Source organism: Australozyma saopauloensis, chromosome 2, assembly GCF_035610405.1.
Source record: "Australozyma saopauloensis chromosome 2, complete sequence".
Taxonomy (NCBI): domain Eukaryota; kingdom Fungi; phylum Ascomycota; class Pichiomycetes; order Serinales; family Metschnikowiaceae; genus Australozyma; species Australozyma saopauloensis.
Genome location: NC_086132.1, coordinates 932,776 through 957,634, shown reverse-complemented (window position 1 = coordinate 957,634; position 24,859 = coordinate 932,776). Strand labels below are relative to the sequence as shown.

The following is a 24,859-nucleotide window of genomic DNA, read 5'->3' as shown; positions in this document are numbered from 1 at the left end:
CATTATTCCCCAATTCTCCCCACCAAACCATGACCAAAACCTACTTCGACTTGTCCTGTGCCGGAAAGCCAAAAGGCCGCATTGTATTCCAACTCTTCGACGACGTTGTGCCCCGCACGGCGGACAATTTCCGTGCTTTGTGTACTGGAGAAAAGGGAACCTCTGAAAAGTCCGGAAAGCCGCTCACTTATAAAGGCAGTCTTTTCCACCGTGTGATCAAAGGGTTCATGTGTCAAGGTGGAGACTTCACCCACGGCTCTGGCATTGGCGGAGAGTCCATTTACGGCGAAAAGTTCGAGGACGAGAACTTCAAATTGACGCACGATAAGCCATTTTTGTTGTCCATGGCCAACGCCGGCCCCAACACCAATGGCTCGCAATTTTTCATAACCACGGTTCCGACCCCACACTTGAACGGGAAGCACGTTGTGTTTGGTGAGGTGATCCAGGGTAAAGGCCTTGTGAGAGAGCTCGAGAGATGCGAGAAGGGCGAGAGCGATAGACCTGTAGACGATTGGGTGATTGCCGACTGTGGCCAGTTGCCCGACGATTATGTGCCTGAGGCACACGTAGTAGCTGACGACGGCACCGGTGATATTTATGAGGCTGTGCTTGAAGACGACGAGAAAGTCGATCTTTCCAAGCCGGAGACTGTTTTTGAGGCTGTCAACTTTTTGAAGGATTTGGGTACCAAATTGTTGAAGGAAAGTAAGCTTGAGAAGTCGTTGGAGAAGTACTCCAAAGCCGCCGGCTTCATGAGAGACGTTCCAGATTCGGTTCTTTCAGAGTCGCAAACGGATGAGAAGGCCAAGCTCTGCATCTCCTTGGATTTGAACGCCGCTTTGGTGGCCTTGAAATTGAAGGAACCCAAAAAGGCACTTGCTGCAGTCGAGTCTGTTCTCTCCAACACCCATGCGGATGAAAAACAACAGGCAAAGGCCTGGTACAGAAAGGGATCTGCCTTCCTCCTCACGAAGAATGAGGACAGCGCTCTCGAGGCTTTCAACGCGGCTTTGATTTTATCTCCCAACGATGCCGCTGTGTTGAAGGGTATTAAGGATGCTAAAACGCAGGCTCAGACCCGTAAGAGTCAACAGAAGAAGGCCATGTCCAAGTTTTTCAGCTAATTATGCATCCATGAATGAGTGACTCAATCACTGGTCTTAGAGTGGAATTTTGGTCATCTACGGAATATCTCAATTGTGGCTCATCTCAGAGAGAAACAAGAATTATTTCGAAAAATAATTTATCATAGCTGTGTCGCTATTCTGCTGAGTTTGGCTCGTCGCCACAGTTGAAATGCTTTGGGAAGGTCTAGGCGACCTGCGCCGAAAGCGATATTTTCAAGAAATTTTGTTGAGACTCTTTAATGAAGAATTTGGCTCTGTGAAAGAATAATTCTGATCTTGAATAGAAAAGCCGGAACTTAATACACTGGTGCACTTGTAACAATCTGTGTTCTCATAATGAGCCAACGGATTCTGACAAAAAATCACCCGAAATGAGAAGGTTCCAAATACTGGATCAATTTCCTGGTTTTAAACAAATTCAATTTCATAGTAGGGTAGTTCTATGCTTTTGGCATTGCTTTTGGCCACGATTTCGTAGTTACCACCACAATAATGATAATACCAAAGTCAACAATTGTAGAGAGTAATTATGTCTCATTCTAATTTTCGGGCTCTTTTTTTTTTGTATTTGTTTTTTTTTTTTCGGGATTTGTCTCCGAGACATTCCTTTTCTGCTTTCTTGATCGGCTATTGGCGGACCCCATATTCCGCTTCCCCAGATTATATAGTTCGGTATAGATCCCTATATTTCCGGTTTTCGTAGAAGTATTTTTGAAGAAAACACAAATATGGGTTTTCGCATTGCTATAGATGTATGTATCTTACTCTTGCTGCAAAGCTGGCTTTTTTTCGCCCGTTTTTGACCCTTTTTTGACCAAGTTCTGAATCGGATTACTAAAAGCGGTATATGCGAGATAAGCAATGAGGTATCTGTATTTATGGCAAAATATTGGTATCATTGGAATGAGCAGAAGCAATTGTACCTACTTGGATCAATTTTTCACTCCAAATCTCTTCTTGAATGTCGTTTTAGCTTCTTTTATTTCCAGCATGTACACTAACAGCAGCGAGGCGGAACATTCACCGATTGTGTAGGAAATCGCGGCTCGGGCAAACCAGAGGACGATGTGGTCCTCAAGCTCTTGTCGGTAGATCCCGCCAACTATCCAGATGCGCCCTTGGAGGGAATTCGTAGGCTTTTAGAGAAACTCACCGATACAGAAATCCCCAGAGGCGAGCCTTTGGACACTTCTCAGATCGAGTACCTTCGTATGGGCACCACTGTGGCCACCAATGCGTTACTCGAACGGAAAGGCGAGAAATGTGCTTTAGTAACCACGAAAGGTTTCAAAGATGTGTTGGTTATTGGAAACCAGAGCAGACCGCATATTTTCGACTTGTCGATCTCAAAACCAGAAGTTTTGTATGATCTGGTGGTTGAAATCGATGAGCGTGTGACCCTCGAGGATTTCGTAGAGGATCCTCTGAACAAGTTCACACAACCACATGGAGAGGACTTAGTCCAGGGTTTATCTTCGGAAACAGTGCGTATTTTGAAACGACCAGATCCTGAGAGTATACGCTCGACGTTGCAATTGCTTTATGAGAAGGGCATCCGTTCCATTGGTGTTTGCTTGATGCACGCCTATACATTTCCAGACCACGAGAGAATAGTTGGAGAAATCGCTGCCGAGATTGGTTTCATCCACATTTCGCTATCAAGCAGTTTGAGTCCCATGATCAAGTTTGTGTCTCGTGCGAACTCCTCTATTGTGGATGCCTATCTCACTCCTGAAATCAAAAAGTATTTGCTGAGCTTCGAGGCGGGCTTGAGACACGGATACTTTGCAAAGAACAATTCAGACGGTGTAAGATGCCATTTCATGCAATCTGATGGCGGTCTAGTGGATGCCCTCTCCTTCTCAGGTTTGCGAGCTATTCTCTCTGGACCCGCTGGCGGGGTGGTAGGCTTCTCGGCCACCTGCTATAATCCAGAAAACAAAATTCCACTTATCGGGTTTGATATGGGTGGAACTTCGACTGATGTATCTAGATACGGTGAGGGAAAACTCTACCATGTTTTCGAAACAGTGACAGCGGGTGTAACCATTCAGAGTCCTCAATTGGATATTAATACTGTGGCTGCTGGCGGTGGATCCATTTTATCTTACAAAAATGGCTTGTTTTTCGTTGGGCCCGAGTCAGCCTCATCGGAGCCTGGCCCTGCTTGCTACAGAAAGGGTGGTCCACTAACAGTCACAGATGCAAACCTCTATTTAGGAAGATTACTTCCTGAATATTTCCCAAAGATTTTCGGTCCAAAAGAAAACGAAAGTCTTGACTACGAGGCTTCGGCATCTAAGTTTGTGGCTTTGACTGAAGAGATCAACAAGGCAAATCCAGGTATGCCTGCCATGACACCAAAACAGGTTGCCTATGGCTTTATCAAAGTTGCCAATGAGACTATGGCTCGTCCTATCCGACAATTGGCAGAGGCAAAGGGCCATGTCACTTCAGCTCACAGATTAGTATCCTTTGGTGGAGCTGGCGGCCAGCATGCCGTCGCCATTGCCGAATCTTTGGGTATTAGCACTGTCTTGATTCATAGATACTCCTCGGTGCTCTCAGCTTATGGTATGGCATTAGCAGATGTTGTTGAAGACGTTCAAGAGCCTTGCTCCGTAGTATTGCTGGATGACAATACTTCAACCTTAGAGAAGAGGCTTTCTGATTTGAGAGCCAAGGCTCGATCAGCTTTGGTAGACCAGGATTTTGATGATAATTCTATTGTCTACGAAGAATACCTTAACGCTCGTTTCAGTGGCACAGAGTCAGCTATCATGGTGCCAAAAGGTGAAACTTGGGACTTTAAGGAAAGATTCTGTGAGATGCACAGAAGAGAGTTCGGCTTTATTTTCGACAAGGACATTCTTGTTGATGATGTCAGAGTTAGAGGTATCGGCAAGTCAACAAGAGAACAAGAAGAGTACATTGATGATCAAATCTCTTGCTTGGAGGCTGAAGGCGGTATTTCTGCTCCATCTGCAGACCTTAAAAGATTTACTAAATCTGTCTTCTTTGACGATTTAGAAGTCGATACTCCTGTCTTCAGATTGGAGGATCTATCTCCAGGACATCAAGTTGATGGACCTGCTATCATTGCTGACGGTACACAAACAAATGTGATTCCACCCGGGTCCTCGGCTCTTGTCTTACGTAGCCATATCTTTGTTACCATTTCCGCTAAGAAGTCATTAGTGTCCCAATCTGGCGCTGATGAAGAAGTGGTTGATCCTGTTCTTCTCTCTATTTTTGGCCACAGGTTCATGGACATTGCTGAACAAATGGGCTCATCTTTGCAGAAAACATCTGTTTCTGTTAATGTCAAAGAGAGACTAGACTTCTCTTGTGCTCTTTTTGATGCTTCTGGAAATTTGGTAGCCAATGCCCCTCATGTACCTGTTCACTTGGGCTCAATGTCCACTTGCATTAAATTCCAAGCCGAGCATTGGAAGGGTAGATTGAAACCAGGTGATGTTCTTGTCACGAATCACCCAATGGCTGGAGGTACGCATTTGCCTGATATCACAGTCATATCGCCTGCCTTCCAAGGTGATCAAATTATTTTCTATGTTGCATCCAGAGCACATCACTCGGATATCGGCGGTCTTTTGCCAGGTTCTATGCCTCCAAACTCTAAATTCCTAGAGCATGAGGGAGCTGCAATCCATTCAGAATTACTCGTGGAAAATGGGGAGTTCCAAGAAGCAAAGATGACTGAACTTCTACTTGTGCGCCCAGCAAAGACTCCGGGTTGCTCGGGTACTAGACGCTTGAGTGATAACATCAGTGATATGAAAGCTCAGATTGCAGCCAACCAGAAGGGAATTCAACTCATTGACAAACTTGTTGCAGAATTCACCTTACCGACTATATTGAAGTATATGGGAGCCATTCAAGACAATGCCGCAGAGACCGTTACAAAGATGCTTGATTCCATTCTTGCAAAGCACGGAAACAGTTTGCAATGCACTGACTACATGGATGATGGCTCAAAAATTGCATTGTCTGTGAAGAAAGATTCAGAAGGTAAGGTTGTATTTGACTTCACCGGAACCGGAATCCAAGCATATGGAAACAATAACGCTCCCGTGGCAATCACATATTCTGCCATCATCTATTGCTTGAGATGTTTGGTTGACGAGGCCATTCCTCTTAATCAAGGCTGCTTGAGACCAATCAAGGTCATTATTCCAGAGCACTCTCTCCTCAATCCAGACGATGGATGTGCTGTTGTAGCGGGAAATGTCTGTACTTCTCAAGTCATTACCAGTGTCATTCTCAGCGCTTTCAATGCCTCTGCTAATTCTCAGTCTTGCTGTAATAACTTCACATTTGGTGTTGGAGGAAATGATGCTGACGGGAACTACGTTCAAGGGTTTGGCTATTACGAGACAATTGCCGGCGGTCACGGTGCTGGTCCTTCTTGGAATGGAGTAAGTGGCGTTCATACCCATATGACCAACACTCGAATCACTGACTCTGAGGTCTTTGAGAAGCGTTATCCAGTTTTGATTCGTGAGTTCTCAATCCGAGAGAATTCTGGTGGAGCTGGTGCTCATGCGGGAGGGTGTGGTGTCGTCAGAGACATCGAATTTAGAGTTCCGGTCACTGCCTCGATCTTGTCAGAGAGAAGGGTCATACCACCCCATGGACTTGCAGGTGGCGAAGATGGTGCTAAGGGTGTCAATATCTGGATCAGACAGATCAAAAATGAAAAAGGCGAAGTTGTTTCTCTTAGAGAGATCAACGTTGGAGGTAAAGGGACGATCTCCGCTGAAGCTGGCGACAGATTTGTGATCAAAACTCCTGGAGGTGGTGGTTATGGATCAGTGAACGATCAGGCATCGATTCAAAAGAAATTGCATGGCAGCGATAAGTTTGCAGGGACGGGCCTGGTTGCCTTACGAAGCGAAGCGCAATTGACGAATTAGTTATTTATAAGCCATGATTTATCTTTTATTAATAGAGATTTTGACACGCATTGAAGCATCTACGATGATCCAAAATTATTAACTCAAGGATTAAATATTACATTACATTCTAAATGATCAATTTCGCAATCAAGCACTCGAATAGTGAGTTTCTCCATCTAGTTCCTGCAATCTTGCTGCAGCTTGTTCACTAGTTAGATCTCTCTGTGCCTCGCCCAACATCTCAAATCCAACACAAAACTTTTTCACTGTTGCTGAACGTAACAATGGAGGATAAAAATGCATATGGAACCATGCGTTTTTCTTCTCTTCTTCAGTAGCGCCCAACTTGGCCTGATGCAATCCCATAGAATATGGGAACGATGTTTTGAATAAGTTATCGTACTTAGTAGTCAAACACTTTAAAATCAGCGCCAAATCCTCCTTATTTTTCTCAGAGAAATCCTCAATAGATGCAATATGGTTTTTTGCAATGACTAAAGTCTCAAAAGGCCAGAGGGCCCAAAAGGGCACCACAGCCACGAACGAGTCGTTGGCAACGACGACTCTTTTTTTCTCGGCAAGCTCTAGGGCAACGTAGTCTCCGAGCAAATGGGACCCATTTTTTTTGGTGTATGCTGCCATATTGTCGAATTCATGTTGAACCTCTGTTGGCACTACGTCCAAACACCAAGCCTGTCCATGGGGGTGAGGGTTTGAGCATCCCATTGCCAGACCCTTATTCTCAAAAATCTGGAGATACGAGTATGGTGCTTTCTCTTGCACGGCTTTTCTCTGTGTTTCAATGTACAAATCCTTCCATGCCTGAACCACTTCGACTATCTCGGCCCTTGTCATGAGCGGAAGTGTCAAGGAATGATTAGGACTGAAGCATATCACATAGCAATTTCCTTGCACACTCCGGACGCGCATGAGTTTTTTCTTGAGCAGTCTCACCAGCTCTTCCTCTCCCTCTTCAAAAAGCAGGTCTTCGGCCAATTCTGGTTGAGACAATTGAACAGCAGGAAAGTCATTTTCGAAAATATAAGTGGATTGATACTTTGGGTTGGAGTGACCACCCGCAGCGCGTTCGTTACCAGGGCATAAGTAGCACTTGGGGTCGTACATCGGCATCTCGATTTTCCCCGCCAGCTCTTCAGCACCTTGCCATGGTCTTTTCGCTCTGTGGGGAGAGCATAGAACATAGTTGTTCGTCAATGGGTTGTAGCGTCTGTGGGAATGGTCGGAGAAGCTGAAAGACATTTTTTTGGACCCTGACCTGCTAAGAAATTCTGAACGGAAAAACTGCGCCCTTTATGAGATGGGCGGATAAACAAGGACACGGGAATTGAGGTGGGAAATCCATATAGATGCGATGATGTATGGGTGAATGTGGAGCATGGAGTCTGGATACGGGTTATGAGCTTCGGATAGCAGGGGTGTGCTCGTATGCCGGATTGCATACTGCAAGAACGTTGCGGCGCGTGGCGGTTATACGGCCGCGGCACCACTTCCCCATGTACTCCATCCTGTCATCACAGAGGTGTCTGGTTTAGGTGTCTGACATCATAGGTCAGATGGTCCAAGTTACTACTATTTTTCATTGACCCACCATTGACACAGAGCCGAAGTCGAATTGTCGCTGGAAAATGCATTTCATCGTAACCGGCGGGGCAGGATTCATAGGATCTCACATGGTCTGTTATCTCCTAGATGAGTATCCTCATTGCCATGTTACTTGTATAGATCGGCTCAGCTACGCAACAAAGTATCTGAGCAAAAATTTGGCAATGTGGTGCGATCTGCCCAGATACAACTTCAAGGAAATGGATCTCGCAGATGGTGCAGACGAGACGATTTTCAGCGAGTGCAAGGACGAAGAGGATGTGACGATACTACATTTTGCAGCCGAGAGTTGTGTTGACCGGTCATACATAGACCCGTTGTTTTTCACGCGAAATAATATCTTTGCAATGCAAAATGTTTTGGAGGCATACCGCAAAAGAGTTGAGGGACATCCTGATCGACAGAAGACTCATTGTATGGTGCACATTTCGACTGATGAAGTCTATGGAGAGCAGAAGCATACAGATACTGTTACAGAAGACTCGCTTCTCTTTCCTTCAAACCCGTACTCTGCTACAAAAGCGGCTTGTGATTTGATATTGCACTCGTACATAAAGTCCTTCAATGATCTACGCATTTCCATTATTCGATCCAACAATGTATATGGTCCGGGACAGTACCCTGAAAAGCTCATCTCAAAGACTCTTGAAGCGCTCAAGCATGTGGATAGAGACGGGTTCTTGCCGGAATCCTGGAAGGTTCCTATACATGGCACCGGAGACTGCCAGCGAAGTTACCTTCATGTGAGAGATTTCGTGGCAGCAGTAATACTAATAGAAAGAAACGCGCGAGATACAGAGGCATTCGGCCAGATATTCAATGTGGGTGTCAAAGAAGAAATCAAAAACAGGGATTTGGTGTATTCGATCTGCTCAATGTACATGAAACTACGCTTCGAGAAGGAGCAGATATCTGAGCAGGAATTCGTCACTTTTGTCAAAGATCGTTGTTACAATGATGCCAGATACTCTCTAGACCTCGAGAAAATTCACAGTCTTGGCTGGGCTCCTCGCATCACGTTTGAAGAAGGAATATCTGAACTCGTTCAGAGCATTATACCATAGGTAATTAAGCGAATTAATAGACAACATGTTTTAGAGCTAAAAAAATTCTTGGTTTGTATTGTTTTTTATAAAGCGTCTAAGTGAACGAATACTCTATGATGGAACCATACACTTCACCTTTCCTCAAAATGACCTGCGATTTCCATTTCTCACTGTTAATTGCGTCAATAAATCTGCCAGGCTCTACACAAAAACCGGACCGAGGTCCAAAAGCTTCAGTATTGACCCCATCTCCAGTGTAAAATTGGAAGCAAGGCTCGGTTGAAGCTACTTCCAATTTGACATCTTTGGTTGATGAAAGAGCTTCCAAATGCTTCATCAATGGTTGTTTGCGTGTGTCCAATTGACATCCGTTTTTCTCGACGACAAAGCAGTTGTCGTAGGCTTGATCAGCGAGAATGACTCCTTCCAACAACAAATCCGACACTTTTTCTGTCAGACCAGTTGGGAGTAGCTCGCCATCAACACTGAGGATCTCGTTCGTTTCTGTTTGCACGTGCACTTTCGATATTTCTGCATCACCGAGCAGAAAGTATGTGTGATTAGTCAAGTTGACGATAGTAGAATCAGACTTTGAGCTAGATGGGATTTCTGCTGAATACTCTATCTTGACCTTACCAGCGCTTATTTTGTACTTGACTTTGCAGACCAAGTCGGAGGGGAAACCATTATTTCCATCTTGGTCCATGAGAATGAACTCTAGCAGAAACTCCTTATCAGCCTCGCTGAATGTCACGACTGGACCCAAAAACATCTGTTTGTCGAAACCATTAATACCGCCATGTAGACAAGTTCGGTTGTTTTCATTTACACTCAACTTGTATTCAGAACCATCAAGAGAGAATCTGCTGCTGCCAATTCTGTTGGCAAACCGACCGATAGTGGCACCAAAAAAAGGATTGGAGCTCTGTTGGTACTCTTCTAAAGAGTCGAAACCAAGAACCATGCTCTTTCCTTTCATAGATATATCCTGGATGGTGGCGCCATAGTTGGCAACAGAAACCAGGAATTCACTTTCGGGAAAGCTCACAGTATGAAGTCTACTTGCATAACTGGACTTTCCATTTTCCTCGAAAATTTTCCAACCGTAATTTTTGAGTTGGAACCCGAATGGATTCAGAGTGGTCCAGTTCCACAAGTCAGTGCAAGCTTGTTCTACAGATAGCTTTGCAGACCACTCTAACTCACTGTTTGCTCTTGTGGGACGCGCAGTCAAGTTGAGGACATCTCCGTCTCTTCTACCGACTACCTCAAAAGGCAATTCCCTGCCAATGCTCTTGCAGAAGGCGTTGTATACATCGAAAACGGTCGAGCCCATGCCCGTGCCCAAATTCCACTCCCGATAGAGACCATTTCCTGACTCAAGCTTGCTCAAGTATGCTAAGGCTGCAATATGGCCCTTGGCCAAATCGACCACATGAACATAGTCTCTGATGGGAGTACCGTCATGGCTGTCATAATCGTTACCAAACACATTCAACTTTTCTCTTCTTCCTACAGCCACCTGGGCAAGATAAGGAAGAAGGTTATTTGGAATTCCAAGTGGATCCTCGCCCAAGAGTCCAGAAGGATGGGCACCCATTGGATTGAAGTATCTCAAAATGGCCGCGCGCCACGAGCGATCAGCCTTTTGAACATCGCACAAGATCTGTTCAATCATAAGCTTGGTGCGGCCATACGGATTCGTGGGCCCGGTGGGACATTCCTCAGGGATCGGAATCATGTTCTCGAAGCGGGTAGCGTCACCGTACACGGTAGCAGAGGAGCTGAACACAATAGTTTTCACGTCGTGCTCCTTCATCACCCTCACCAAATTGATAGTTCCCGTAATATTGTTGGTGTAGTACTCCAATGGGATCTTTGTAGATTCTCCAACTGCTTTCAAGGCTGCAAAATGGATCACGCCGCCGATGTCGTACTCTCTGAACACCTGGCTGAGAGCCTCGTAGTCCATGATATCCACATTGAAAAAGGGCACTTTCTGCTGGCAAATGTACTCAATTCGGGCTACCGCATCATAGCTCGAGTTCACTAAGTTGTCCACAATCACCACCTTATATCCATTGGCAAGAAGCTCCACCACCGTGTGCGAGCCGATGTACCCGGCGCCTCCAGTGACGAGGATGTATTTGTTCATTTTAGTTTTGAAGACAAAAAAAAAAGGGTTAGTTTGGAAAAAAAATCCGGATTTCAAGGAACATCTGCCAAATGAGGCAGTTGGCCCGAACCAACACGGCCTCCACAAAAGTGCCCCACCACTTCAATGACCCCATGCACCAGTTCCGTTCTGTACCAGAATGTTCCCTGGTTAGGCACGTTTTTTCATGAGGTGACCCATCCAAACCGGATAAATCCCCACGGCACATCCAATAGCATGCATGACAGATCCTGTAGCTAAGGTGCGTCAAACCGTTGCAATTACTTATATGTGGAGAAGGCGCTCCGCTGCAGGACAGCTGCATTCGAGACAAGTGACAACGTAAAATGCTCCAAACGGACGTATTGTATTTAGGTGGTGCCTTGGGTGGTGTTACTTGTGCCGATTGTTTTCAACTTTACTTTTCGGCATCCTTTCCCCGATTGTGTGGCCATATCTTCGCAGGTTCACGCGATCCCCCATCTTTTGACCAGTCTCTCTATTTTTCATCCCTTTTCTTCTAAAACTATTAAATTTGGAAACGATGTCTTTGGTACCTACAGTCAATGATCTCTCATTCTACTCCGACGAAAAGCGTCACTTGGCGCGATACCAGACTCTCTCGAAGAGCTTCGCTAGACGCTATGGAAGTGAACCACAGTTTTTTGCTCGGGCGCCAGGAAGAGTCAATTTAATTGGTGAACATATTGACTATTGCCATTTTCCAGTATTGCCTATGGCTATAGAAGTCGATGTGGTGGCTGCAGTGGCAGAGTGTGCTGGCACGACTATCAATATTTCCAATACGGACGAGACATTTGCAGAGGAACACATTCAAATTCCCCAAGACGGATCGACAGTCTCGATCGACTTATCTACGGCACTGTGGGGAAACTACTTCAAGTGTGGTTTGATTGTGGCACACAAGTTCATCCGCGAATCGAACCCACAACACAAATTGAAAGCATTCAATGCTCTTTTCGATGGTACGGTTCCTACCGGAGGCGGTCTCTCGTCTTCTGCTGCCTTTTGCATTGCGGCCACACTCGCTTGCTTGAAGGTGAATGGAGTTAATGAAATTTCTAAGTCAGACTTGACAAGAATTACGGTGGTTTGTGAACATTACGTCGGCCTCAGCAACGGTGGAATGGACCAGAGTGCTTCGGTCAATGGAGAGGACTCAAAAGTCCTTTTGATCTCATTTAAGCCAAAGCTTGAAGCCACTCCATTCAAACTTCCTGCTACCCAACCAGAGACGGTATTTTTGATCTCTAATTCACTCATTGTTGCAAACAAAACAGAAACGGCCCCCACAAACTATAATTTAAGAGTTGTGGAAGTGGCTATTGCTGCGGACATCATTGCGAAGAAATTCAGTTTGAAGGCAGCTCATGACTCAAATTTGGGTACTGCCACTCTACGTGGAGTTCTCGACTCCTATTCTACTCAAATTTTAGGACAGACTGTTTGGGACGGCAAGAATCCCGAAGTTGGTGTTGAGAGACTCCAAACTATGTTGGACCTCATTGAGATCATCTACACAGAAGAAGAAAAGAACGGTATCAGTACTAAACAAGCTGCAGATTTATTGGGATTGAGTATTTCTGACTTCACAAAGAAATACTTGTCCAAGTTCGAAGTGCGCTACAATACTCTAAACGTTTACCGAAGAAGTAAACACGTCTACGGCGATGCTTTGCGAGTGATGCAGACTCTCCGTATCGCCAATGATTTTGATGGAGATTCGGAGAAATTCCTCAGGAATTTGGGGTCTTTGATGGATGAGTCTCAAGTCTCAACCCGTGAGAACAATAATGCCTCAACCCCTGATTGCGATGAACTCTGTCGCTTGGGCCGCCAAAACGGAGCATATGGCTCTCGCGTAACCGGCGCTGGGTTTGGAGGTTGTATTGTACACTTGACTGACGTTGACAAACTCACGGCGCTTCGCGAGGCTCTTGTCGAACAATACTATCGCAAAAACTTTCCCAATCTCTCTGACAATGAGATAGATGAGGCCATTGTTATCTCGAAGCCAGCTATAGGAGCATGTATATACGAGCAGAAATAAGAGCTTAATACAATATAGATAGGAGACTGATTTAGTACAATGCAAAATGAAGATCTGTTTACCCACCAACAATAAATAAACACACCTCTTTCGTACAATATGTGCACACAACTTACTAAAAGGAGAAGTATTAAAAGATTCGAAGTATGACTCAGAGTATGTGGTTGGTTCTCATAGTAAAAAATTACTAATTCTTGCACTTCCACACACTTTTCCATAAACCCAAAAAAGACGATTATAGTAATTCAACGCTCGAAACACCAAATCCAAAATACCTCATCTCTCCCCATAATTTGATTGAAGAGCCGCATGCTCCGCAGATGGTCGCAGTTTCGGGGTATTCGTTCATGGGCTACAGTCCTCTGGGGCCACCCAAAGAGGAAATGGTTAGTTTAGATGACTTTTTCAGTTCCGTAGATGTTCGGCCGAGCACCGGGATATTTCTGCTGATTAATCCTTCCACATCTGTTCGGGCCGATAGTGACCGCAGACAATGCCGCAGATCCAGTAGCCACTCGTTAGATTTTCCGCTTTTTGTTGTTTTGCAACCAACTGCATGACGTAGGTCTGCAGGTAATGGGTCTGAGGATCAATTTCGCCGTCACTTCCAAGTATTTTCCGCCAGAGCCAGCCAGGTCATTGGTTCAAAGCCCACAAAAATCTCGCACGCAACATAGAAATATCGAATTCTCCGTGACGCGGAAAAAGCGGCACGCTAGATTTTCCGCCGGCGGAAGAGACCTGCATCGCATCTCTCAAGTATGTTCTTGGGAGACATGAACAAAACCATTGCAAAATGAAATTCGCATTAAGGAAGAGACTGGATTCTTTCTGTGCCTGAGCTTAATTTTCTCGATGTTGCTTACATCTTCTTTGTGCAATTTAATCATTTGGATTAAAGTAAAATCTTTGTTTGTCTCATTTCACCATCACCTGTGTAGAGAATTAGTAAACGGTCTCGGCTTGCATTGAGCTTTACTAGTGGCTACAATACGGTGGTGCATGTGGGGAAAATGTGGGGATGCAAGTCACCTTAGTTTGATGCACCCTTCTTATTCGGATACATCTCTATGTTATGACAGCAACTACATCGCACAATAGGCGCACTGGCTTAAATTTGGGTGAAGAGTTCGCGCCGTGCAGTGTCCTTGGCCCCTCATGAGTGGCGTGGTCTGGCATCAATCCAAGCAAAATTTTGAATTACAACATGATCAATTAATAGATGTACAGGCAATTTTGCACCCGCATCTGTCTGTCCTTGCCCAAACTGCCAGCCTCACTCTTTGGCTTGGCTGCAATGCCATCTGCCGCTTCAATCGCATTCGGTACCTTCCTGCAGTCAAAGCGCGCAGATGGCAAATCTTTCGTTTAAAACCCCAGACCTGCAGCCGGAGCGCCAGCTGTGCCGGATCATGCGCACCTCTTACTCTGGGCTGCAACCTCTGCTGAGTTCTCGACTTGGCTGCAAAAACTATAAAAGGCAATCATTTCCAACTTCCATGACCAGTTCTCCTCCGCATCTGCTAATTGTGTAGCTACTTCTCCGAATCTGCTAATTGTGTAGCTACTTCTCCGAATCTGCTATTTAATCCTTTGTCTTAAAAATGGGCTACGAAAAGAAACTCGTCGCTCCGGCTTTGAAGTTTAGGAACTTCTTAGACAAGACTCCTAATCTTTACAATGTATACTTCATTGCCTCGATTTCCTGTCTTTCAGGTATGATGTTCGGTTTTGATATCTCCTCGATGTCAGTGTTCATCGGTCAAGAGCCTTACTTAAAGATGTTCAATAACCCTAACTCCACGATGCAAGGTTTCATCACTGCGTCAATGTCTTTGGGATCGTTCTTCGGTTCTCTTACCTCTACTTTCATTTCTGAACCATTTGGAAGACGTGCCTCGTTGTTTATCTGTGGTATTCTTTGGGTTGTTGGTGCTGCCATTCAGTGCTCCGCCATGAACAGAGGTCAATTAATTGCCGGCCGTATCATCTCTGGATGGGGTATTGGTTTTGGTTCTTCCGTTGCCCCAGTTTACGGTTCCGAATTGGCACCTAGAAAAATCAGAGGTTTCATTGGAGGAATGTTCCAATTCTCCGTCACTTTGGGTATCTTCATTATGTTCTTGGTCGGTTATGGCTGCTCGCACATCGATGGTAAAGCCTCTTTTAGAGTTCCATGGGGCTTCCAAATGCTCCCAGGTCTCTTGTTGTTGTTTGGTCTCTTCTTCATCCCCGAATCTCCTAGATGGTTGGCCAAGCAGGGCTATTGGGACGACGCCGAATTGATCGTCTCCAAGATTCAAGCTAGAGGAAATGTTGAGGATCCAGATGTGCAAATTGAGATGTCTGAGATCAAAGAGCAATTATTGATTGACGAGCATGCAAAGAACTTCACTTATGGTGATCTTTTCTCCAAGAAGTACAGGGCCAGAACCGTCACTGCCGTCTTTGCTCAGATCTGGCAACAATTGACCGGTATGAATGTCATGATGTACTATATTGTGTACATTTTCGAGATGGCTGGCTTCACTGGTAACACCAACTTGATTCCCTCTCTTATTCAGTACATTCTTAACTGTGCAGTGACAGTTCCTTCCTTGTGGTTGTTGGATAAGGTCGGTAGACGTTTTATTTTGTTGACTGGTGCTGCCTTAATGATGGCCTTCCAGTTTGGTGTCGCCGGAATTTTGGCCACTTACTCAGAGCCGAACGCTATCTCCGACACTGTTCGTATCTCCATTCCTGACAACCACAAGGCTGCCGCCAAGGGTGTCATTGCTTGTTGCTACTTGTTCGTTTGTTCCTTTGCCTCTTCTTGGGGTGTCGGTATCTGGGTCTATTGTTCTGAGGTTTGGGGTGACTCTCTTTCTAGACAAAGAGGTGCTGCCCTTTCGACCTCTGCTAACTGGATCTTCAACTTTGCCATTGCTATGTTCACTCCATCCTCTTTCAAGAACATCACATGGAAGACTTATATCATCTACGCAGTGTTCTGTATCTGTATGTTCATCCATGTCTTCTTCTTCTTCCCCGAGACTAAAGGCAAGAGATTGGAGGAAATTGCTCAAATCTGGGAAGAAAAGATTCCAGCTTGGAAGACTGCAAACTGGCAACCACATATTCCTATTGCTACTGATGCAGACCTTGCCGCAAAGCTTTCTACTCAACATGCTGAACATGCCAATGGTGGTGAGTTGATATCCTCAGGAACTCCATCAGAAAAGAGTCAAGGTGTTTAACAACTTAATTATCAAGCACTCGCCTCAAATTAAATTTTGTCGTTGACGGATATCATTTATTCACACCATTCGGTTACGATTCCACGAACTAGTTAGCTTTTAATAATTCAAATTTTAAAGAAACGATGAAGTTATTTACTCTGCGTAAGTAGCATATCTGAATTACTCCATGATTTGGGTAGCTTTTAACATGTCCAAATAACACCCACTGTTGTCTAAGCTAGCAATAGGATTCTTATTTTCTCGGGAGTTCCCAACTCAATAAAAATAGGTAAGCTTTTTTTACTTTAACCATACCAGGTATTGATAGACTAAAATGCCGATCATGTTTAGACATTAGGTGACTCTTGGACCGGGCATAGCGAATCAAATCGGACTTCCATCGGAATTCCGACCCTAGTTTAGATTCCTTTGGTGCAAGAAATCGACTGTATATGTTTTTACTGATTTGTTATCTCCGACTTGAGAGGAACTTGGCAAAGAGTTCATTTAGCAGTGAAGAATAACTAAAGGAATAAGCTACCAATAATCATATGAATATTCGATATAAATTCAATGCCTGGTCTCAATAGATAAGTTTGCTTTTCGAATTTGATTAAATCGTCAGATTTTGGGAATCTAGGTTAGCGTGTGTGATTTGTAAATTACATGAGATTGTCATAACGACAAGAAATAATAAAATGTGTGTTCAAAAATCGAGCAAGAATCTTTTGCGAATTTAGCTTATAATTAGTATCTCTTTAACAAAAACTCTTCAATGTCATACAAAAATAAGCCCTTCTTCAAGGGTGGCTTGTGTTTGATATTGTGTACATGCAATTCGCCTCTGCAAACTCATGTGCAACCTAGTAACCAGTAGTGAAAGATATAGAAAAAAAATACATTCTTATATACACACATCATATCATAAATTGGTTTACATTTTGGCTGAAACGTCGGTTCAGTGCTTGAAGAATTTGTCGTATCCAGTCATGGTGTATCTGAACTTGACGTCACCTCTCTCGGTCTTGTCCCAGGTCTCACCCAAGCTCTTTTCATTGATATCGACAGTCTGGACCCATGGTCTGATGTTCTCCTTGCTGGCCAATTCGAGCATGTACTCGATCTCATGGGGTGCACCAATGGCAGATCCGTGAACGGAGATGTTGTTCATGAGAAGCTTGAATGGTGGAAGGGTCAATTGCTCATGAGCTGGAGGAGCAGTGATGAAGTACAACTGACCTCTTGGTTTGAGCATAGACAAGTACTTGTCAAATGAAGATCCGGTGAAAGAACTGGTGGTGTTGACAAAGACATCGACGGTGTCCTTGAACTTCTTCTCGAAGTCGTCATCATCGGTCGCAGCGTAGTGGTCAGCACCGAGCTCCTTAGAGACTTGCTCCTTCTTAGTGTTTCTAGAAACAGCAGTCACCTCGGCCCCAAGAGCCTTGGCGAACAAAATAGTCATGTGTCCAATTCCTCCAATACCAGCAACGGCAACCTTGGTACCCTTTCCGACCTTGGCCTGCAACAAAGGAGAGAAACCGGTGATACCACCACAAAGAAGTGGGGCAGCCACTTCACTAGGGAGGTTGTCTGGAATCTTGAAGGCGAGCTTGGAGTTCACACGAATGTGCGAAGCGTTACCTCCATTGGTTTCAATTCCAGACTCCTTGTATTTACTTTGGTAGGTACCCACAGCGTTTCTACAGTTGTTCTCGTGACTCTCAACGCATGCAATACAAGTGCTGTCGCAATCACATTGAGCACCAACACCAACTCTGTCGCCCAACTTGAGACCCTCCTTAGCGTTAGGTCCAATTTTGACGATTTTACCCACAATCTCGTGTCCCACAGCAAGCGGGTTTTGGTGCTTACCCCAGTTACCACTGGCGGCATGAATGTCCGAGCCACAAACACCACAACACTCGATTTCAATATCAACATCGTAATCTCTGAAATCTTGGGGCTTATATTCAAATCTCTTTGGCTCCAACCACTTGTCGTAGTCGACGACACCAACGGCTTCAATAGTTTCAGGGTAGACCATTTTTAGTATTTAGGATTCTGGAATGAACAGATGTTCTTAGATGAGATGAAGTAAGTTGAAAGTGGATTTAGTTGCCTTATATAGTAGCTCACAGTTGCTTGAAGTATGAGATAACGGTCCTGCAGAATGAGAAACAATCCGGCTCTGTACAGGACGCTAATTAATCAGCAGAATGCACATTTCCGAGCCCTGCCGTGGTGGCAAACACATGAAAGGCAAATTTTCTGGATGGATGCGGCACAAGTCGATTTGGGCCGAATCAAACGCAGAAAGATGCCCGCAAGAGGCGGAGGATGGAGGTGTTCGCAGGTGTTGGACAGATGGACTGCAGGAATACGGCCAGAATACGAAAGAGTATGACGAACCATGCAGATAGAGCATATGATGTCAAAAGGTGAAGCTGATACTGAGGTGCAATTAGCGCCGCCAATTTTCGGAATAACATGTGTCTTTCCTAACTGATTCAGCCTGTGGGACGATGTCGCAATAACTGTCAGAGAAGGATTCCTGTCCAGGTTGACGTTCAGCCGTATCTTCGGCGCCTATGACGGAAGTCATCTTGAAGTGCGGAACATCTCTCCGGAAATTATACATGTTCCGAGTGAAGGCAATCGAAGATTCCAAACGCCCTCGAAAACATCTTTTACAATTATCCGAGCAATGTTTCTGGTTTGCAAAGCAAAATATTCCCTCTGCTTACAAATGTTGGCGGGAAACGGTCTCCGCTATAGAATATGGCAGGTTTCTGCACTGTAACGTCATGTTGCCATAGGAATGTAATAATAGAAAGTAGTGCGAATGTGTTTCAAATGTAACATAGGTAGCGCATGTGAGTTCAAATTTTGTCCGAATTCTAGTTTTTTTTTATCATGATGAATGGGATGAACAGTAAATGAATCGACAGACGATGAAGGCTAAGGAGACTCACTTGGCAATTGAGTTCATTCTACTCGAAATGAAAGGAACCCTTCTGTATCTTTTGGATTTCCAGCAACGCTTTTGTGTGTGATAAACTTCCTGAAGCCTCTACGATCTTCCAAGCATAGCTATCGGCGCCTCTTTGAATTTCAGGGATTTGTTGTTTAATGTATCAACTCATCATTCGTCCTAAGGATCAGCGTGTTTCTGATTAATGATTGGCAGCTTTGCTCAATAACTTGTCTCTTCTCTTGGTCACTAACGGGGATTTGACGGGGATTTCAAGGCAAATCCCTCTTTTTGGAAGATCTGGAGGACACAAATGATGATTCTATCAATCTACTTGTGAGATTCACTCGTTTGAAGTAGAGATCGATTCGGTGCCATGTGTCTTGAGTTCGTACTACTTATACTCAGATTTGAAAATCAAAATGAGAATCAACAACTCTTATGGAGTTATAAGATTATTCCACAGTGAAAATGATGACCGTCCTCATTGAATAAAGTTGGATGCACAAGGGCGGCAATAAGGTGGTCTAGTAAGAAGCTCACTTTCTGAATTCGCTGAAATCTCTCTTCATCAGTAAATCTGATACTGATACGGACTGTGAAATTCACTCAGGCTGCTTTGATTATAGTTACATTTAATTTGTCTTTGTGTCAATTTGAAACAAATTTCAAATCAACAAACTGTCAGGAGATGCATAGTTGAAGGATGAAAAATCGAACCAAGTGCGACAAGAATATCTCAAAGCTGAGGATCACATAGTCTTCATCTTGTTAAGAATATTTAGTGTCTAGCACTTTTGTGTTTAGGAGCGATTTTCAGATTGCGGTGAATTTTGACATTTCACTCTCTGCCAAAAACGAATACCTTCGGTGGAGCAGGAATACCACCAGTTTGTTGAAACATTGTGGTTTCAAATGTTGTCGATTATTTCTGTAAGCTCAATTTGCATCCCTTACCAAAAGTTCCTATTGCAAATAATCCGGGAACTCTCAATCACACCACCGCTAGAGATACATCCCAAAGCCAGACCATCCAGGAAAATAAAAAAATAACCCCACATCCAAGGCTAGATTCAGTTGTGGAGAAAAGGAATTTAAATCACGTTATACCAGAGATGGTTGGGCCATATTTCAAGATTTCGCCGGTCTAGGGCTGCGTTCACGAAAGGTCGATTCCAGATTGGACCAAAGTAGAAAATTATCCGGAAGTCTCACCCCACCCCAGCGGATCAAAGTGTCCGAGCAACGTTTTACCATACAATCGGATTAAAAGATCCTTTGAACAGACGCCTCCTCCCCTCTCATTCCGATTTCACTACTGTACATGAAACCGGGGAAAACACTGGTCCTATGTCTGAGATGCCAATTGTACACTACCGTAAAAACTTGCGGCTGTCATTGGTCCATTCCACTTTAACTTGGTTTGAATTTTCAAGAAGTTAAGGTGCTGAAAGTTCAGAAAGGTTTGGAGAAAAAGACTCATAGTGTCACACATTGGTTTGAGACATGAAATTGAGCATTAAAATTTAACAAAAGTGATGGGAGCTTTTCCTTTCAACTCTTGGTGGAATTGCTCCTTGCAACCACCACGGAAAATTTCGATCTTCCACCTTCCCAATTGGGGAAACATAGCCAAAGGTGTCGGGACCGTGTACCGGCACCAAGGATTTACAATACCGCAAAAAGAAAGACGACGCTCAGTTGATCCTGTCCATCTAGGCCCAAGCTATTTCCCCGTTGAGTGTATTCTGTGGGCAACAAACGTGCCATTGGAGAGGATAACCCGAAGGATTCACCGGCGGAGACGATGCCTGCAGTCACGCGTCAGCACCAAGCAAAGCGGCTGTCCTGAGTATTTCCGGGGCGTTTTATTTTTTCTCCGCTGAGCAGAGATGATTGGCAAGATCTCGCATTGGATTCATCGCGATCGGATTAATTTCTACATCAATGGTTGAGTTTATCTCGGAGTTGTCTCCACAAATGTGGAGTGCGGTGCGTCACTTTTCGATAACGTCAGTGGTTGGGAAGCGCGTGGTTTCTCCATTAAGGATGAAAGGCTGGCTGACCTGGGATGACCCCGCAAACATGCGCAGCGGCTAACTGCACAAACATAGGTGTGTCGGATTTACTTGGCTCGGGATGTCCAATGAGCTCAGCCTTCTCGGACACCGATGCCTCTTAGCTGCAGGTGCTCCTGCAACCACTTGCAAGGCTGCGTGCGACAGGCTGGAGACCAACCTGCATCGTTGCATACTGCTGCGGCTTTTATTTATCCGTGAATTGCTTTGATCGAGTAAGAGCAAAAAAGCAATACGAAGTGATGCACCCCACTCTCCCATTTTGCTGCGAGATTTAATCTAATTTTTTAATCCGGTGTCGAAATGGTTGGCCAACAAAATTCCGGTCGAGTCGTTCTCTACGGCTCAAACAGAGCGGGTTAGCTGCAGGATAGCGGTATTAGATGTTCACCGATTTGTCTGCAGGAGCTCCGATTTGTATGAGGCTGCAACTGTTGCATTATTCTCTATTGTTGCACGATTGACACGGCGATCTGATTGGCGCCCGAAAACGGGAAAGAACAGTGGATAATTTTCCATCTGAGACAAGTGTTTTCTGAGACGATCGTCAATCTCATTTCTGAGCAAAAGCAAAGGCTGTGTTTCTCCGGACGTGGGGAATATCCTGCAGGACGCGGAAAAATCGCGGTGTCCCCAACTGAAATACAAAGTAACGGCAGGCTAGACAGGAGCAAATGTTTTGTGATTGGCCAGGCCCTGCAGGGAAGCCGGCGAAATGGCATCCGCCTTTTTTTTTGCACGAAAATTTTCTCCGTAAGGGATCCTGATTTTCCCCATATGCCCCATACTTTACCCCAGGAAGAGCTGCAGGAACAGAAAAATCCGGGCGTGCATGCAACGCGCCTTTCGGAGTCCCACTGCGCCAAACTCGCGCTCAGCAACTGACGCTGTACATATACGGCTCACCGTCTGCAGTACGGGAAGCGGGGGATTGTATGATGCCGGATTAACTAGCTGGGGAAGTGGGTAATCTGCAGTCCCCACGCCTCGCACCCCCGCCTGTTGTTCCGGATTGGTAGTGACTGCAAAAGGCCAAAAAAAACCGCTGCAGCTAAGAATATTGGCCCTGTGGGGATCCAACAGTCAAAGACAGGCAAAAAAGTATATAAGGACCCGCTCCCGCCGCCCTGGTGTTCATTTTTTTCTCATCAGTTCTCTATCTTCTACAACTAAAACAACTAATACAAAATGGGTTTGGAGGACAGCCGCATTGTGCGGAAATTCGTGAACGTCGGTGAAAAGAAAGCCGGTTCCACCGCTATGGGTATCTTCGTCGGTGTCTTCGCCGCCTTCGGTGGTATTCTTTTCGGTTACGACACCGGTACCATTTCCGGTGTCATGGCCATGCCTTACGTTAAGGCCCACTTCCCAAAGAACAAGGAAAACTTCACTTCCAACGAATCTTCTTTGCTTGTCTCCATCTTGTCTGCCGGTACCTTGGTTGGTGCTCTTTGTGCTCCTTTCATCAACGATACCTTGGGTAGAAGATGGTGTTTGATTATCTCCTCTCTTGTCGTCTTCAACTTGGGTGCTGCTTTGCAAACTGCTTCTCACTCTCTTCCTTTGCTTATTGTCGGTAGAGTTGTTGCTGGTTTGGGTGTTGGTTTGATTTCCTCCACCATTCCTTTGTACCAATCCGAGACCGCTCCTAAGTGGATCAGAGGTGCCGTTGTCTCTTGTTACCAATGGGCTATCACCATCGGTATTTTCTTGGCTGCTTGTATCAACCAGGGTACCCACAAGATCAACGGTCCTGCTTCTTACAGAATCCCATTGGCCATCCAAATCTTGTGGGGTCTTATCTTGGGTTTCGGTATGTACTTGTTGCCTGAGACTCCTAGATTCTTCATTTCTAAGGGTAAACACGCTGAGGCCGCTGACTCTCTTGCTAGATTGAGAAAGCTTCCAAACGACCACCCAGACTTGCTTGAGGAGTTGGAGGACATCAAGGCTGCTTACGAGTTCGAGATTGAGTACGGTAAGTCCTCTTGGGGCCAAGTCTTCTCCAGAAAGAACCACCAATTGAAGAGATTGTCCACCGGTGTCTTCATCCAAGCTTTCCAACAATTGACTGGTGTCAACTTCATTTTCTACTTCGGTACTACCTTCTTCGAGTCTGCTGGTGTTAACGGTTTCACCATCGCTTTGGCCACCAACATTGTTAACGTCGGTTCCACTATTCCTGGTATTCTTTTGATGGAAATTGTCGGTAGAAGAAACATCTTGTTGACTGGTGCTGCAGGTATGTCTGTCTCCCAATTGATTGTTGCCATCACTGGTATTACTACCCACACCGAGGCCTCCAAGAACGTGCTTGTCGCCTTCTGCTGTATCTTCATTGCCTTCTTCGCTGCCACTTGGGGTCCTACCGCTTGGGTCGTTGTTGGTGAGTTGTTCCCATTGAGAACCAGAGCCAAGTCTGTCGCTTTGTGTACCGCTTCTAACTGGTTGTGGAACTGGGCCATTGCTTACTCTACTCCATACATGGTTGACCCAGACAAGGGTAACTTGGGTACCAACGTTTTCTTCATCTGGGGTGGTTTCAACTTCTTCTGTTTCCTCTTTGCTTTCATGACCATCTACGAGACCAAGGGTCTTTCTTTGGAGCAAGTCGACGAGCTTTACGAGAATGTTTCCCAAGCCTGGAAGTCCAAGTCTTTCGTTCCTTCCGAGCACGCTTTCAGAAACACTGCTGTTCCTGTCTCCGAGTCCAAGGCCGACGGCTACTCCGTGGAGGTTTCTTCCGCTTAAATTTAATAGTATCAGAATTACGAATATTACGATGTATCTGGAACTTTACTTGTAGAACTGCCTGATCTTTCTAGTCTTTAAAATGGCTAAAACCAGAGTAAATGATCACTTTATTCCTGAAAGCAAAGCATATGAAATTAGGTCCAAAATTGAAAAGGATCATTTAGGTCTAAACATCTCTCATTGTTGCAGCCTTTCCTATTATCATTGCATGTTGGTTTTCGCATTGTTCTGTACAGCCACTAATCTATTCATGGCGCCTAAAAGATTCTTGCTCCTGGAACAACTAGCAAGCGTTTCATGTATATAATCATCGGAAAAACGATTTTGTAATTCCTCCGGGGGATATCAGACATTTGTGGATTCACTTCTATACTGACACAGTGAGTTTAACAGATAGATTAAAGGGTCGGGAGGTCAAATACTGAGAAATAGAGCATCAAGTTTATTTCAAGGCTTGTTTACAACTTCGATTTTTGCGTTCTTGCGTTTGGGTGATTTCTGAAAATGAACTTGTCAGGGATTCAAACAAACAGGAAATTCCAAACCAGCAAAAAAAATCAATTTGTTAATGGCTTAGATGAACTCTGTGATTAAAAAAGACAAAAAAGAAAGCCCGATGCGGGGCTCGAACCCGCAACCTTTTGATTGACCTTATGATGTTTAAGAGTCAAATGCTCTACCGATTGAGCTAACCAGGCTTCTTGTTTCTTTCCAATTTAGTTGATTAATATAGCAATAATTATTTAACGAAACACGATTCTAGGGGCAAAACAATACCTTTTTCTATTTCTTAGTGGGAGCTGAACTCTGCAGGAGTTATGTTATGTACATGTATGAGCTCTTTTCAATCGTTTTAGTAAATTTGAATGTTCGTCACTATTCAGATTCATT

General features: G+C 44.7%; 9 protein-coding genes and 1 non-coding gene across 10 annotated transcripts; 6 read left to right on the top strand and 4 right to left on the bottom strand.

Moving 5' to 3' along the window:
• Positions 1–29: 29 nt before the first annotated feature.
• On the top strand, positions 30–1,127 carry PUMCH_001633 (uncharacterized protein; the record flags this gene model as incomplete). The annotated part of the gene is made up of 1 exon (XM_063020675.1): positions 30–1,127. The coding sequence occupies one exon, from the start codon at positions 30–32 to the stop codon at positions 1,125–1,127; it is 1,098 nt and encodes a 365-aa protein (XP_062876745.1).
• Positions 1,128–2,341: 1,214 nt separating this feature from the next.
• PUMCH_001632 (uncharacterized protein) lies at positions 2,342–6,064 on the top strand (the record flags this gene model as incomplete). Its single annotated transcript, XM_063020674.1, has 1 exon — positions 2,342–6,064. One exon carries the CDS (start codon positions 2,342–2,344, stop codon positions 6,062–6,064), a length of 3,723 nt encoding a protein of 1,240 aa, XP_062876744.1.
• A 129-nt stretch (positions 6,065–6,193) lies between these two features.
• PUMCH_001631 (uncharacterized protein) lies at positions 6,194–7,306 on the bottom strand (the record flags this gene model as incomplete). The annotated part of the gene is made up of 1 exon (XM_063020673.1): positions 6,194–7,306. The coding sequence occupies one exon, from the start codon at positions 7,304–7,306 to the stop codon at positions 6,194–6,196; it is 1,113 nt and encodes a 370-aa protein (XP_062876743.1).
• A 386-nt stretch (positions 7,307–7,692) lies between these two features.
• Positions 7,693–8,733, top strand: PUMCH_001630 (uncharacterized protein; the record flags this gene model as incomplete). Its single annotated transcript, XM_063020672.1, has 1 exon — positions 7,693–8,733. The coding sequence occupies one exon, from the start codon at positions 7,693–7,695 to the stop codon at positions 8,731–8,733; it is 1,041 nt and encodes a 346-aa protein (XP_062876742.1).
• Positions 8,734–8,809: 76 nt separating this feature from the next.
• PUMCH_001629 (uncharacterized protein) lies at positions 8,810–10,870 on the bottom strand (the record flags this gene model as incomplete). Its single annotated transcript, XM_063020671.1, has 1 exon — positions 8,810–10,870. One exon carries the CDS (start codon positions 10,868–10,870, stop codon positions 8,810–8,812), a length of 2,061 nt encoding a protein of 686 aa, XP_062876741.1.
• Positions 10,871–11,414: 544 nt separating this feature from the next.
• PUMCH_001628 (uncharacterized protein) lies at positions 11,415–12,941 on the top strand (the record flags this gene model as incomplete). The annotated part of the gene is made up of 1 exon (XM_063020670.1): positions 11,415–12,941. The coding sequence occupies one exon, from the start codon at positions 11,415–11,417 to the stop codon at positions 12,939–12,941; it is 1,527 nt and encodes a 508-aa protein (XP_062876740.1).
• A 1,604-nt stretch (positions 12,942–14,545) lies between these two features.
• PUMCH_001627 (uncharacterized protein) lies at positions 14,546–16,180 on the top strand (the record flags this gene model as incomplete). Its single annotated transcript, XM_063020669.1, has 1 exon — positions 14,546–16,180. One exon carries the CDS (start codon positions 14,546–14,548, stop codon positions 16,178–16,180), a length of 1,635 nt encoding a protein of 544 aa, XP_062876739.1.
• A 940-nt stretch (positions 16,181–17,120) lies between these two features.
• On the bottom strand, positions 17,121–18,209 carry PUMCH_001626 (uncharacterized protein; the record flags this gene model as incomplete). The annotated part of the gene is made up of 1 exon (XM_063020668.1): positions 17,121–18,209. One exon carries the CDS (start codon positions 18,207–18,209, stop codon positions 17,121–17,123), a length of 1,089 nt encoding a protein of 362 aa, XP_062876738.1.
• Positions 18,210–22,402: 4,193 nt separating this feature from the next.
• PUMCH_001625 (uncharacterized protein) lies at positions 22,403–23,965 on the top strand (the record flags this gene model as incomplete). Its single annotated transcript, XM_063020667.1, has 1 exon — positions 22,403–23,965. The coding sequence occupies one exon, from the start codon at positions 22,403–22,405 to the stop codon at positions 23,963–23,965; it is 1,563 nt and encodes a 520-aa protein (XP_062876737.1).
• A 613-nt stretch (positions 23,966–24,578) lies between these two features.
• PUMCH_001624 lies at positions 24,579–24,666 on the bottom strand. The gene has a single exon. It is a non-coding gene; the product is annotated as a tRNA-Lys (tRNA).
• Between the last annotated feature and the right edge of the window lie 193 nt (positions 24,667–24,859).